This window comes from Rhincodon typus, chromosome 23, assembly GCF_021869965.1.
Source record: "Rhincodon typus isolate 14 chromosome 23, sRhiTyp1.1, whole genome shotgun sequence".
NCBI lineage: Eukaryota > Metazoa > Chordata > Chondrichthyes > Orectolobiformes > Rhincodontidae > Rhincodon > Rhincodon typus.
The window spans coordinates 26,566,656-26,583,081 of record NC_063354.1 but is presented as its reverse complement, the minus strand read 5'-3'; the positions used below and the strand labels follow the sequence as shown (position 1 = coordinate 26,583,081).

General features: G+C 39.4%; 1 protein-coding gene across 7 annotated transcripts in view; it reads left to right on the top strand.

The window, feature by feature from the left end:
- Positions 1–16,426, top strand: part of LOC109920333 (septin-9-like) — a 745,967-nt gene that overhangs the window by 473,505 nt on the left and 256,036 nt on the right. Inside the window, exon 1 of one of the 7 annotated variants that reach the window (XM_048610635.1) lies at positions 5,049–5,240. The exons of 5 other annotated variants lie outside the window; for them this stretch is intronic. In XM_048610635.1, the coding sequence (XP_048466592.1) occupies positions 5,219–5,240 (22 nt within the window). In that variant the 5' untranslated portion in view covers positions 5,049–5,218. Of the gene's footprint in view, positions 1–5,048; positions 5,241–16,426 lie in introns of those variants that run through there. One more of the 7 variants, XM_048610638.1, reaches the window with a different exon arrangement.

The following is a 16,426-nucleotide window of genomic DNA, read 5'->3' as shown; positions in this document are numbered from 1 at the left end:
GAAGGGTCCCGACCTGAAATATCAACTTTCCTGCTCCTCTGATGCTGCCTGGCCTGTTGTGTTCCTCCAGCTCCACACTGTGTTACATCTGGTCCAGAGTGTGGTCCTTACAATGATGTCATTGCAAAAATAACTCAGGATGAATTTGATGCTTTAATTTGCATTGGGTGCTGAAAACTATGGATTTTTTTTTAATGTTTGTGTTTTGGTTCAACCTATCCATTTAGAATAACTTTATGAAATAAAGTGTCACATATTAATTTAGTTTTAATTACTCGTGTTGTGTTTCTTTCCACCTTTAAAAATGGTGACTACCTTCCCCAACACCTGCAGTTGACATTTTGTGCTTGGCAATAACTGGATCCCCATTCTTGAAAGTATTTTTTGAACTTTCAAAGGGATATTTATACATTGCAATCTGTGGTAACTATTGCAATGCCTGAATCAAACTCTATGGCTGCAAACCATGGCCCAAAACCCAGTTTCTCTGGCATGACAAACTAGCATTTTATCTCCAAAATAGCATCAGTGACATACATGCACACTTCTGGTGTAATGCTGATATGATGTCAGCTGGTATAACTGTCGGGCAACAGCAACAGCACGAATAGAATGATAGAGGTGGGTGGTCAAGTGCAGCCTTCTCAAGGAGAATAGCAGTATTGTGTTTCTCTGTCACTGCCACTTCTGGGGTGGTGCCTGCTGCAGTCCTTGTGTTCTGTTGGAGGACATACCCCTGGAATGAAGTGACATCTTGCATTTCCCTTTGGACCATGGTACCCACAGTCACAATAACAGCAAGCTGACCTTGCAAAGTCCCAGTCTGACTTTCTACAGCAGTGTCGATCCAGGCATTGACTGCCTTCTGTTTTTACTGAAACTGATACTCCTTCCAGGAGATGCTGCATCAAGGTTGGTTCCAAAAGTGTGTGAATAGAATCACTTTCACACTGGGAAGGATGGGCTTCAAGCTCAATCCCTGTACCTAGTTGATGTCATACTCCACTTTGCTTTAGACCAGGTCTTTCAGCATCTTTTCTGTCAGCTGCTCATCAATGTCCTTATCTGACTCCAGAACAGAACTCATCTGTAACTTTGGCCTTGGGGATTTGGCAACTGTGCCAACCCTTTTCCACTGGTTGCAGTTCACTCATGCCCAGTATCTCACTACATGCAAATCCCGCATCAAATCTCTCCTGTCCTCTATCCTATGTGTTATCCATATTAGAGCTGATAACTTACCATTCCAGAATTTCCACCTTTTGTTCTTCCAACACTGCTTGGGCAGCTTGCAGTTCTTGTGGATCTAAAAGAACCAAGGTATAAGGCATAAGGCATAAGACCTGAAACGTCAGCACTTCTGAACAAGGGTCCAGACCCGAAACATCAGCTTTCTTGCTCTTCTGATGCTGCTTGGCCTGCTGTGTTCGTCCAGCTCTACACCTTGTTCTCTCAAGGCATAAGGATATGTTTCTCCTGCGGGGATGCGAGGAAAGCAAGAGCTGCATGCTCGACAAGCCATTTTGGCTTGTTAATTACTGCAAGTTCCAGTAAAAAAAAGGTCAACAGAAAGTCTCTGGCCACAAATGAGATGCATGAGGAACACAATTCATTCATCACTAGTTGCAAAATCCCTGCTGTGGTCATGAATGAACCGAGATGCTGGTTGATGAGATGATCTCCAAGGTGTGTCTTTGCAGTGAACAGTTTTGATTAGCCTGAAAGAATACCCCTTCAGATGGAACTGTGCTCATTTGAACAAATGCAAGAAATTCACATCTTTTCCAGATTTGACCACTTCAAATATTTGCAAATTCTTATTAAAAGCTCATACAAGGCATGTCTCTTCATGGGTTAGCAACCACACTTGGATGAGAGAGATGGATAATGCACATGTAAAGGATTTGTTTTGATTACAGAAGAAGGGCAGTTCTAATGAAGCCATATTGAGGATGAAAAGTCTTTCTGACTGAATAGTAACAACAAAAGATTGTGTCATGTTAACACATATATTACTCCAAGGTGGTTCAAGAGTCTGACTACAAATTTTATAATCAACCTGTTTAGAGATACTATCACACTCCTCTAGAGCAGCTAAGCTTTGAACCAGGCTTCTTGGTTCAGAGGTAGGGGCACCACCACTGCACCACAAGAGCCTTCTCTCTACCAGTTAAATGTTATCGTGTTGAGAATCACAACTTCACATTTCATCCCCTTGGAAGGCTTGGAACCTATCTGGAACTTTACTCATTGATTCAAAGGAGAGATTAAGGACACGTTGGGAATGGAAGCTCAGGCATCAACAGCTATTACTGTTTAGTTTTTCCCATTGAAATAAAGAATGGCTGGAAAGTGACATTTGCCTATTTGTTGCGACTATACATATGAATGCTATAGATTGAATTAAATATTCTACTGCATATCAAATGCATAAGAAACCTCCAGAAAGTAATCACAACTGTAAATATTATTTGGACTTGACAATCAAGTCTGGCCAAGTAAAGTTTGAGAGTCATTTGGGCCTATTATGAACAGAGATGTGGGAGGTTCCAAATGAGCAACATAGAAATCATGATTGGAAGTTTGTTCTGGTGGAGTCTGATAAGCTGCCTAGCTTAATTCAGGTTATCTCTCCTATCACATCCTGAGTTCAATCTAAGGACACCCATCCTCTTACTATCAGTAAGAGACCAGCAATGATTGAAAAATAAGTCATTATTCAAAAGGAAAAACACATTATGTAATCTTTAGACTAATTTGAACTGCAGAATTTGGGAGCAGGCTTCATAACAACTTTGTGAGGAGTAATAAAGTGAATGGAACTCTAGTGCAATTCACTGTTATGGTTAAGACATTATTTGAATGATCACCCGAGAAATAGAAACAGCAGAAAGCTAGACAGCTCAAGAAGCCTTGGGTACATAACATACATTGAAAGGAACAACAAAACAATAATGGTGAGAGCAGTCATGAAATTGTAAAGTTGAAAATACTTTAAATCATTCAATGTTGGGAAAACTTCTAAAAATTTAAAATGGCATTGGGCTGTTCCTTCTAAAACAGGAAAATTTGAAAATGCACTTTTCCAGACCTAACTTTAAAGTTGTTTTCTCTCAAATCAGTGAGTCAACAAGATACTCCTAGCGTTCTTTATTCCTAGCAAATTAATCTAGAAAGCTAGTGACACATATAAGTGAGAACACTTTGACGTGACTTGGCAGGAAACCATTCAGTTCTGTTTCTATTAGTATGCAATGCATAGACTCAGTGAAAACAGGATGGTTTTAGGACCTAGTGACAAAGGAAGAATATGTATGTTTGAACACCTGCTTCTGGTCCATTCTAATAGGCCTGGGCACAGCAGAAATACAATGTTTGTTTGGATCAGATTGTATCATGTGGAAAGGATCTGAGTTCAACTTTTATGATTAGTGTAAAAGAAGTTAATTGAGTATTTAAAGGATATGACAGATTAGGTGAATGGGCAATGCTTTGGCAGATGGATTTTAATACAAGCAAGTGTGAAATTATCCATTTTGGACCAAATAAGGATAGATTGGGGTATTTTTTAGAATGCACAAAGTTAATTACAACAGATGTTTAACAAGATTTGGGGGATGGTGGTCAGGTGTATAGCTCTTTAAAATGCCATCAACAGGTGCAGAAAATAATCAAGAAATCTAATGGAATGCAGCTCTCCATATCTAAAGGGTACAGTGATGAGATGTTATGCTGCAGTTATACAGAACTTGAGGTAGACCCCTACTTAGTGTACTGTGAGCCAATCTTGGCACCGTACCTTAGGAAGGCTGTTTTGGCTCTGGAGGGAATTTAACACAGGTTTACAAGTTTAATACCTGGTCTTCAGGGTTTAAGTTATGAGGAGAAATTAGACAAATTAGGCCTTCATTCTCTAGAATTTAAAAGGTTAAGCATGATCTAATCAAGATATTAACAGAGAAAGACAGGGTGGATAAAGATAAACTATTTCCACTGGTTGAAGATTCTGGAGCTAGGGGCCTAGTCTAAGAATTAGGGCAAGGCTGTTCAAAGGAAATATTAGAAAGCACTTCCACACACAAAATGGTGGAGGTTTGGAACTCTCTTCCTCCAAATAGTGGTTGATGTTAATGCAATTGTTAAACTTAAATCTGAGAGACAAACTTTTATCAAGCAAGGGGATATTGGCCCAAGGCAGACTTATGGAGTTAGGGCCATGTATCAGCCATTATTGACTGATAGAACAGGCTTGAGGGGCTGAATGGCCTCTTCCTGTTCTGATGCTAAAGTAACATTATATACTGTCACAAATAGGAGATTTCAGATATCATTTCTCCTATTGTTTAGATTAACCTGAAGAGTGAGTGTCTTACATTAATTAATAAGAAACATGTAGTGAAAACTGAGTGGAATATTTTCCAATAAAAGATAGACAAAGTTATCACTGTCCCAGAGGCCTGCTTTCTAATGAGAGTGATGACTGGTGGTTGTTTAACCTGAGGGACACCACACTTCAGGCAAGTGGGGAAGGTTGAGAAAGAGAGATCTTCACAGTAATGTAGCCAGTGTGGGAATTGAATCCATGCTGTTGGTATTACTCTATGTTATAAATCAACTGTCTAGTTAATTGACCTCTATTTTCCAAATACTTGGCATTTGAATGTGAAATAATTTATGTTATTGGTTTGAAGCTTCGAATGGGAGCTGAAGTGAACTTTGAACAGTGAATTTTTCCTATAGACTATTTAACTATACTCAATGAGCTGCACCATGTGGACAGACAAGGGAGGGTGCTTTTTTTCTTACACACAATAAAATGTTTATTTTCTTTTTGAAGTGCTTAAAACGATGTGGAAATAAACATACAGATCTTTCAACTTGTGTTGTTAAATTTCTAACTACTACTAAGAGTTAAAAGAAATTCATGCTGACGAACAAATCAGTTCTGTGATTTCCCTGTTTTATTTTGCTTTGTTGGGCAAAGCCAAAGATGTCTAAGTTCATCTGATTAGGAAAGGTGTGTACTAATTAATGGGAGTGTTTCATGAGCAGTTGGACTGTGTGTGCAAGGAAGCTCAAGTCACTAGTTCTTTGAATGAAAATCTGTGAAACCAAGGCAGCTCTCTGAGCCATTAGATATTTTTAATTATTGAAAACTGTGGAAGTAGCCTAACCTGTTCCTACAGAGTGCTCTTTCTATGCAAATAAGAAGCCAGTCATGAAGAAATCATCTTTTGCAGGTGAGTCTTTCCAAAAATCTTTTATCTTCATGTACTGGATATTTTGATGGGGGAGATGATCTACTTTAAAACCATTATGTGAGCTTTTAGTCATTTTTTCTGGCAATATAAATGAGTAACAGGAAGTTTCTCCTTGGTTTATAACTTTGAAAATAATTAAAAAGTGAGCTCGTTATTGTGGGATCCATAAACATAAGTTTAACAGTAGTTTATTTCTACAATATGCAATGAATAGACAAAAAGCTCTGTAAAATGTTAACTAAAATAGGTAATGACTAAACGTTCATATCAGTTTTCCGTTTGGCCTTTGATGACTAATTGTAAGGTCTGTCAACATTACCATGCCCATTCCAGTTTGAGCAAGAAGCTTTTTTAAACAACTATGCAGCAGCTGTATAGCAGGACATTGATCTGAGCCAAAATGTATATTTCCATGGTTGTAAATTTGTTTTGTCAAGTAAATAAAGGAAGCAAGATGTCATTTTGGTATTATTAGCAAAAAGCACTCATTGGTAGAGTTTGACAGATTTGTTCTACTTTGTTTTCTTAAGGCAGTGCATTTTCTGCTTTTCTGTCATCTACGTTTTTTTTGTAGTTGCTCAGACAGGATTGGAGCTGTACCCTGCTTGTACAGTAACATCAGGTTTTTTTTAATATAAACATTTAATGCATTCCAGACAGTTTTTCTGGATATGCGTACATAACATGAAACACATTCCCGACTTTCTGTTTCTCTTATTTTAATCAGCTCTTTGGAATAAGGCTGACTGACTATGAGTCTGATCTCTGGTAAAAGTTACTACATTTTTCCTTTAAAAACACTTAAAGTGGGCACTACCTATACAACTTTTTTAGATGCTGTGCTTTTTTTTTTATTTGACACATTCTGTACTCTTGCAACATAAATCTGAAGCATGACTCGATTTCTTGGGTCAGTAACGTCAGTTTGATAATTGTCTAAGTTTATTGTGCATTCTGCTTCACCTTTTGGATATTCAGTTGGATATTCGCAAGGTATTATCATCAATTGAGAGTTTTTTCTTTTGGGTCTCTTTTGGTTTATGTTGTTCCAATGCATTACTGTTTTATGCACTCTCTACCATCTCCCCTGCAACCCCTCCCCCTCTCCCTCCATAAAGAAACCTTTCTGCATTTTTGCAATTGGGTGATTCAAAGTCCTGATTTTTAATAGTTCTTATGTTAAATTTTTCAGTAAAACTTCAAGATCACTGTTTTCTTGAAGTATAAATTTTGTTATCTTGCACTATTTTTAGGTTCTGTCACAAACCATGTACCTTAACATCACACAGACACATTTGTATATATAAATAAAGATTTTTGTTCCACTCGAGCATATCAAATTAAAAGTTATTTTGCAGCATGTCAAACTTATTTTCCTTGTGTAACTTTAAAGGTATTCCAAAGAACCTATTGGCTCTGATATCCTTAATTGTTTGCCAGGAAGACATCATGCAATTATGATTTCTTTGGCAGCCAGCTACAAATATAAGGCTAGAAGGTTTTATCCCATATATCAAAATTCCTCATTTTGTCTGGTTTCCAGTTTTACAGAGTATAGGATGAAAAATGTACAATATATGTACTGGCAGTATTCAACAGACTGTTGTGACAAAGTTGCACTTCTGTTACAAAAAGAACCTTACGTTTCCACCTATTTGAAAGAATTATCTCAATAATTTTGAATTGTACTTAAGATATTGCATGTCAAAATGTGGAGCCTGCAACAAGGCTAAAATGAAGTCTCTTGAGACCAGACACCATTAATACTTGTAGTTTGACATTTTCCAAACTCGTTGACTATTGCAGACTCCTAATCGTACACAGTCTCAATTATCTGCTCTCTTTTAACACAGCAAGCTGTTGAGATGAACTTGATCAGACAAGTCCTCTTTTATTCCATAAATAGTTTCCCCTAAAGAGTTTTACCTACATGTGAGTTAGACTTGATGCAATATTTCTTTATCTGTTAAAACCTATCCCAGGAATTCAGGATACAATTGAAAGGGTCTTCCTATTATTCAACAAGCACTTACAGAATTTAATCATTGATGTATGAGAAACCATGGTATGTCTTTCCATTGCATATATGGCTTGGACATGTGTCAAGTTAATCTTGAACCCAACTTTTATGTAATCCAGCTGTTCTGCGAACTGAAAATAGAAACCTCACGTTTGGCAGCAGCATTCCTCAGCTAGGAAAATACAGAGGTGGCTCAGAGTACCACACTTCCCATTTCTGATTGCTATCTACCTCCATCTCAAACTGGAAGGTGAATCTCTGAGAGCTGTGATCTCATCCATAGTCGAAGAGCTTGCTGCTAATCACTCCTGTAAAAGAATGACACTACGGTGAGGTGAGGGATGATTTCTGGCATCATAGCACTGTTCCCAGGGAAGAGGAATTGCTTTCATGGCAAAGGAAAATTTAAGGAGCAAGATTTTTTCAGTAATATTGGGTTGAAAGTATGTTTCCTGCCTACCACTTCACTGTTTTTAAAAAAAAATTGAAAAGGATGTTTAATAGGCACACCATCCATTGACTTCAATATTGAATTTTAGCTCACATTGTTTCATTTCCCTTTTCGTACACGATAATAAAACTGGAGCCAAACATTCATCATCTTAATAAAAATACTATACGAATATATGTTTTACTTCAATTGGAAATCAAGCATCATCAAACCAAGTCCATTCATATCAAACTTTTTTTTTATTTGAACAATGTCTGCAATATCTGCATAATTGCTGCAGGAGCAGGTCACAGGCCGGGAACTCCGTGGCCTTTGACTCTTCTCGGGTCTCCCCTCAAAGTTTAAGAGCATTGCCAGAAAGGAATGTGTTCTTCACTAACTGGGAAGAGAGCATCTCAAACAAGACTAGACGCTCAACAGTATTTGAAACAAAGCTCTCAACTTGATTGGCTCCCCATGCTCTTACCCCACCATGGGATGCTGTCACTGCAGGATTTACCATTGATGCAATGCAAAGTTCAATTAGCACTTTCCAAATTCAAAATGTTTTGTCACCTGGAAGGACTAAGGAAACAGTTGTGAATGAATGGAAATAACATAACATCCAAGTCACACACTAAGTTAACATGGATATATATTATTGCTCCTTTATTGTTGGGTAAAATTCCTGGAATATACTATCTAATAGTACTGCAAGGCTACCTTCACCATAATTCAAGGAAGCAGCTCACTGGTAATGTAGTTTGTCTTTTTATTGATGTTGATCCACATAATATATCACAGTGATTCAGGTTCTTGTTGAAAAAGGTGTCTTTTAAGTTTATTAACAAACACAAACAATTTACACCACTACAATATAACAGACTTAGGCACACAGTCTCCATCCTGTTACTAATGTTACTGTACATTTCATAGACATGAGCGCTAGGAGCAGGAGGAGGCAATTCAACATCCTTTTCCCCTCCCCAAGCCTGCTCTGAACAACTTACACACTGCACTGACTCCACTGAAAACACAGTGTGACTGAAGGTCAGGTGGATGCCTTTTATATTCAAATATCACATCTTACAATGTAATGTAACTGTATTGAAGGTACATACCTTTCTGGTCTAGAATCTATGCAGTATACTCTGTCCAGTTTCTTTTTAAAAAAAAAAAAACTCTTATCCCATAAATATGTCCAGGAATGTATGTAGACACTAGCTATGTACATTTAAATAATGCCTTAGTGAATGTGCAACATGGCCAGATTTGGCCTTATACGGTTATCATGGACTTGGTGTAAATTCATTCTGCAGTGTGTAGTCTGTCATCATGGATGGATGTGTATTGTTGTTGTCTGGTATAATCCTCCAAGCTAATATGAGGTGGCTAAGTTGAGGGAAGGTTCGGCAAATATTTTTAGATGTGATGCCTAAAATTGTCACTTTTCTTAAATTTAAGAAATGAAGCGTGCAATGAACAATCCAACAATGAGCGTTGCTTGATTTGGATTTTTCGCTAAAATAATGTCAAGCTGAACTGTGAACGGCAGGGATAGGATAGGGACTTGGTACCTGTGATCAGTGCTGTGAATGTCTGTGGTCCTCCCAATTTTTTAAAAAACAAGTGCTGCATCATTTCCTGGAGTCTGGAAAAATACTGGAGAAGTGTCAAAGACCAAGAAAAACTGTTCCACTCAGAAAATGTCCAGTGCACACCTGAGGAAGTTAGCAGGACAATTCAAGAATTCAATGTGATGGAACAAATCATTGTTTGTCTTGAATCTATTCTTTCAAGTGTACGTTAGCGGGTTGATTAACAAATCCCATAAGGTATTTGACTTACAAAGCAGTGGACTCGATAATACAGATAATTACTATGCAATATTTATATTGAGCTGAAAGTCAGATCTTGGGATTGATTTTATTTTGCGGGGGGAGGGACTTGTAAACAGAGGAGATATATCAGCCAATATCATTAAGTTGGAGAGGCCTTTGGCACAGAAAAAGACCCTTTAGCCCATTGAGTGTGTGCTTGTCAAAAACAGCCAGAGGTAATTCTGCTATAATGTGTGTTTCATTAACGTGAATTAGCTGTAACGTGATTGATGAATAGCAGACACCATTTGGATAATGCGAACATTCTGCTGTACAGGTATAGCAATTTCCCTATAATGTGATTTTCTATAGCGTAAGGTTACACAAGACCACAACTATCGCGTTTATAGGAGAACCACCTGCACTAAACTTTTAAAATCCTAATTTTCAGCACTTGGCATCATGTGCACATCTTAAATACTACCTAACTGTTATGATGGTTTCTGCCTCTACCACCCTTCTAGGCAGTGAGTTCCAGATTCCCAACATCCTCGGGGTGGGGAAAAGATATTTCTCACATCCCTTCTAAAGCTCTTGCCTTTACTTTACTCCAAGCCTCCTGGTCATTGATTCCTCTACAAAAGGGAAAAGTTCCTTCCTGTCTATGGCCCTCATAATTTTATACATCTCAATCCTGCCGTCCCTCAATCTCCTGTGCTGCAAGGAAAACAACCCGTTCTGTCCAATTTTTCCAGGTATCTATGCTTTTAAAGTGAAAGCTTTTGTTTTTGGCTTCGCATACTCTGTGAGACATTGCTCCCCCAGATGAAGGCAATGATCTCCAAATATCACACCCACCCCAACAGGCCTTGAATATGCCTGTCATCACTGTATATGACTAGCAGGCTTAAGCTATAACATGACTTCAAGGCACAGGTAGGTAATGTGTAGTCATAGATGTCACATTGAGACTTGGTGCGTTGAGGACAAGCTCAATAATAATATATGTGCTTGGTTTTAGATTTATACAGCACTAAAAATAAACTTTGTTCTATATTTACTTTGGAGTGGATCCTGAGTTGGACACGAATTCAGAAAGTGAACTTGTGTGTTTAAAAAGGTTTAACATACCTTTAAAACACTTTTAACACCTTAAAAAGGTTGGAGACCCCTGCTCTAGGTGATTGGGCTATAATGCATAGGTAATGCAATGTCTTCCTTGTGGAAGATAGCTCGTGTATTTCATAAAATGCTGCACGCTGTCTTGGTCAGTGAGAAAACCCACACTTCATATTATTGACGGCTGTAACAGTTGTTCCAGGGACCATCAATTGCTAGCCTGCTGCTACTGCATTGAACTTGCTTCATTCTTTGAGTTATCCATCAATGGTGTCATTGTTGTTCGTACAGAAAGGTGTAGAGTCAACGATTGATCCCATAAGCCTTCATTTGAGTTAGCTTTGGTGAAATCACATTGTGTCCGTCTGTGTAGACATCTGCCTATGAATGCGCCAATCATTTCACCTGGTAACTGACGATACGGCCTCAACTTGAGCCTGTGTATCCTGAAATTAACCTTAACTTTAAGCTGATTTCCTAAAACCTGATATGTTTTTCTGAATTTCATTTCTCCTAAAGGGAACTTCACTCTTCTTAAAACTTCAGTGCCCAAGAGAAGAATAACTTTTTTGCTATCTGACATTCCTTCAGTTATATGCACTCAGCTTGATCACCATGCCAGATAACAGAATAATGGTGAACTGAGCGGTGAGAAGGGGCATAAGGGAGAAACAAGTCCTCATCCTCAGCAAGGCTTCATGGCATAGACTGTACAGCTAACCCTGCGATGCTGAGAACCACTAATTTCATGGAGCCTCGCAGATGTGAGGGTCCTTGATCCCTGCCAATTTTGTTCTGCTGTCACCCAACATGTCCCATCCTGCCTCACAAAAGGACAAAATGGTTGTAGTTGTTGTATTGTGCTTTGATGATACATTCAAGTATTCAGCTATGGCAGTACATTGAAGCAATGAGAAGTAAATATAAGCCTTATGGAATTGGTAGTTCTGATTGTGAAATAAAGTTTTTCACTATAACGTGAGCCTTGAGTTCCAGGGATGATTAATTTGTGAATGATGATGGTGTAATGAGAGATGTTGACCATCTACATGAGGTCATTAGAGTTCTTGTGGCACTGCTTCTGGGCCCTTGGGAATAGATTGTGGTGAGTGACTTTCCTGACCACATGCTGCTATTCGCTTCTGAGAATGAGCCTTGACGCCACGCCCCAACCCCAGAACCCCTGCACAGCTCCATCATTAATACCGCAAGTGCCAAATCCATCACATTTAGAGATCTGCCTCTGCACTGCAGTTTAGTTTTTCATCTTCTAAATTCCATTAGAATTTAATGCAGGTTTCTTTTTTAAAAAGTACAGGCTGCCTCTAAGAAGTGTAGGTCAATGTCAGCAGTTGGTATCCGAACAAAGATGACCTCTCCCTCATGGCGAGAGCAGAGGCTGCCAGCAATATGAAGATGTAGGAAATAGCTTGGGACCGGCTTGATCATATTCTATTGATGAGGTAGGTATGACAAACTGATTAGCTACCTACCTCATTTGAAACATAGAGAGAGAAGGAGGTCATGATTCATGCACTCCAGACCCTCCCAACTCCTTGCACCTAAAAACTAGAGGTAATTAAATAGGAGCTAAACTTCTAGTCCATAATCTACAATGAACCAGCACAATTTAGGGAGTGATGTAGAATGAAATTGTTTGTTTGTTTTACCTTCTGTATTCATAATGCTTCTTCTTATATTCTTTTGGTTAGAGCCTTGTGTAGTTTTATTTATACAGCTGGAAATAGATTTATGATATGAACACTTCTGAATAATATCGAGCACAAACTCTGTAGGATGACATGAGTGACAGCCCTTGATATCAAGGCCTCATGTGACTGAGTGTGGCATCAGGAAGCCCTAGCAAAACTGGAATGAATTGGAACTAAGCTAAGGACCAGAATTCGACCTGCAGTTTGAGAGGGAGAGTCTCTGTTGACTGAAGTCATGCTTTGCACAAAGGAAGATTATTGCGTTTGTTGGAGATTAATCATCTCAGTTTGTCTGTCTGTGCAAGAGATTGTTAGGATAGTATCCTAGGCCTAAACATCTTCAGCTGCTTCATCAATGACATTCCTCCAACGTCAGGTCAGAGTGGGAATGTTCACTGATGAATCAGAATATCCTTTTATTGTCACATGTACTGCATTGTAGAAGTACAGTGAAAAGCTTTTCACAATGTCTGCCTCTTGTAGTACCATCTTGGGTACAAGTACCTAGGTACACATCTTGAATACAAAAGAGGAATAAAAAGTAATTGCGTTACTTTTATAGAGTGTTTTAAAAAAAAGTTAGAAATAAGGCATCGTTAAAGAATTTACATTACAGTTAGGTTTAAAAAAAAAAAAAATTCAAATAAACATTACATTGCAGCAGCTCAGCTCAGGGCCTTCGCACATGGTCTGATTGCCTGCCAAACCCCAGTCCGACAACCGTCCCTGCTCCGTTCCAAGCCTCCAGACTGCTCCATACTGGTTCTCAGCTGCTCCAAGGTAAGTTCCAGAACTGCGTCCCCCGTGCTGGTCCCTGCCTGGGGCTCACTGCCTGCGCCTGCTGCTGGTTCAGGATTTGCCTCCGAGGCTAAAGGGAAAGAAAAGAGAGAAAAAACTAAAAGAACAAGTGGAGCAGAGGAGCTCCAGGAGGAGTGTCTTACTCTGCCACCATCTTGCTCACTATTGATATTGATTACGCAATATTCAGGACCATTTGCAATCCTTCGGATAGTTAAGTAGTCCATTTCTATATAAAGTAAGACCTGGGCATAAACTGGCTTGGACGGATAAGTGGAATGTAAGATTTGTGCCACATACGTGCCAGGTGATGACAATCTCCATCCAGTGTGAATCTAACTATTACCCCTTGACAGTCAATGGCATTACCATCACTCCATCCTCCACTCTTAACATCCTGGGGTTACCATTAACCAGAAACTGAACAGGACTAGCCATATAGGTACTGCAGCAAAAAAAGTAGGTCAGAGGCTAGGTATCCTGCATTGTGTAGTTCACATCCTGACTCCACCATCTACAAGGCACAGGACATGAATGTGATGGAATACTTTCATTTGCCTGTGAGTGCAGTTCTAATAATACTCAAGAAAATTAATACAAACAAAGCAGCCTGTTTGATTGGCACCTTATCCCCAAACATTGCTACTGTGTGTCAGTTGTGATGGGAGTCAGTGTGTACCATACACAAGATGTGCAGCAGAAATCCATCAAGACTCCTCATTCAACAAATTCACAACTATTATTATTTAGAAGGTCAAGGGCAATAGGTACATGGGAACTTCAGCACCTCCAAGTTCTCCTTCAAGCTATTCACCAACCTGATTTGGAAATATAACTCTATTTCTGTTACTGGTCAAAGTTCTGGAACTCCATCTGGACCTACGTTTGAGTGGACTTGTATTAGGTCAAGAAGGCAGATCATCACACTCCCACTACATTAATGACGTTTTCAAAAAAAAAACTGATTTCAAATAATTGAAATGTCTTCCAAAAAATCTATAGTGTCCATTAAATAGTAAGTTGATCTGTAGTCAAAACATTTTAGTAAATTGCATAGTTATTAAAATGTACCAATTTATTTTTTGAGTTAAATCCTCATTTTATTTACAAGGCAGACAAAATGAAAAGTCTTTTCTTCTCTCAGTCCCAAAAGTGTAAATTAAAATAGTAGGCCATTTAGATCCACATGTACGTAGTGTCCTGCCATCAAGCCAGACAGCATTTGAGTAATATCTTCAATCTCCACAATCCAGAAATTCAAGGACCAGAATTCACCCTGCAGTTTGAGAGGGAGGAGCTGGAATCAGATGGAGTGGTATTATAATTGATTAAAGGAACTGCAAAGACATGAGGGAGGAGCTGGCCAGAGTTGATTAGAAAGAAAACCTAGCAGGGAAGATGGTGGAGCAGCAATGGCAGGAGTTTCTGGGGGTTAATTTGGGAAGCACAGCAGAAATTCATCCTAAGAAAGAAGAATTAATACAGAGGCTGGAAGGGTGGGATGAGACAACCATGGCTCACCAGGGAAGTTTGGGACAGCATAAAAGCAAAAGAGAAAGCTTACAACATGATGAAAATTAGTGTGAAGCTAAAGAATTGGGAAGCCTTTTAAAGACTAACAGACGACAACTAAAAGTAACAACGGGGGAGAAGGTGAAATATGAGGGTAAGCTAGCTAATAATATAAGAGAAGATTGCATGTTTACCTTTTTAGATACATTAAAGGTAAGAGAGGGGCAATGGTGGACATTGGACCATTAGAAAATGAGGCTGGATAAGTAGTACTAGGGAACTAATAAATGGTGGAGGATCTGAAAAAAACATTGAGCAATACAGTACAGGAACAGGCACTTTGGCCCACTATGTCCATGGCATCCATGATACCATTCTAAATTAATTCCACCTGCCTTCTCATGGTCCATGATGAAGGTAGAGCAATGGATGTGGTGTATATGGATTTTAGCAAGGCATTTGATGAGGTTCCCCATACTTTCATTCAGAAAGTAAGGAGGCATGGTATTCGGGGCACTTTGGCTGTCTGGATTTAGAATTGGCTGTCTAATAGAAGACAGAGGGTGGTAGTAGATGGAGAGTATTCAGCCTGGAGCTCGGTGACCAGTGGTGTTCCACAGGGATCTGTTCTGGGACCTCTGCTCTTTGTGATCTTTATAAATGACTTGGATGAGGAAGTGGAAGAGTGGGTTAGTAAGTTTGTCGATAACACGAAGGTTGGTGGAGTTGTGGATAGCGTGGAGGGCTGTTGTAGATTGCAACAGGACATTGCCCAGCTCTGCATCCTGTCAAAGAAGTGGCAGACGGAATTCAACCCAGAAACGTGTGAAGTGATTCATTTTGGAAGGTTGAATTTGAATGCAGAATACAGGGTTAATGGCAGGATTCTTGGCAGTGTGGAGGAACAGAGGGATCTTGGGGTCCATGTCCATAGATCCCTCAAAGTTGCCACCCAAGTTGGTAGGGTTGTTAAGAAGGAGTATGGTGTGTTGGCTTTCATTGGCAGGGGAATTGAGTTTAAGAGCCGTGAGGTTATGCTGCAGCTCTATAAAACCCTGGCTAGACCACACTTGGAATATTGTGCTCAGTTCTGGTCACCTCATTATAGGAAGGATGTGGAAGCTTTAGAGAAGGTGCAGAGGAGATTTAAGAGGATGCTGCCTGGACTGGAGGGCAGGTCTTGTGAGGAAAGGCTGAGGGAGCTGACACTTTTCTCATTGGAGTGAAGAAGGATGAGAGGTGACTTGATAGAGGTGTACAAGATGATGAGAGGCATAAATAGAGTGAATAGCCAGAGACTTTTCTCCAGGGCGGAAATGACTATTACGAGGGGGCATAATTTTAAGGCAATTGGAGGAAGGTATGGGGAGATGTCAGAGGTAAGTTCTTTACACAGAGAGTGGTGGGTGCATGGAATGCACTGCCATTAGTGGTGGTAGAGTTAGATACATAGGGACATTTAAGCATCTCTTGGATAGGCACGTGGATGATAGTAAAATGTCGGGTATGCAGGTTAGTTTTGATCTTAGAGTAGGATAATAGGTTGGCACAACATCGTGGGCTGAAGGGCCTGTACTGTGCTTAACTGTTCTATGTTCTATATCCCTCTGTATGCACCCACCACCCTCTCTATCAAAAAAAAACTTGCCTTGTACATCTCCTTTTTAATCTTTCCCCTTCTCATCTTAAACCTATCTATAGGTACTCTGCATTAGTCTTCACAGTGGAAAACACCAGTAGCATAGCAGAATTTC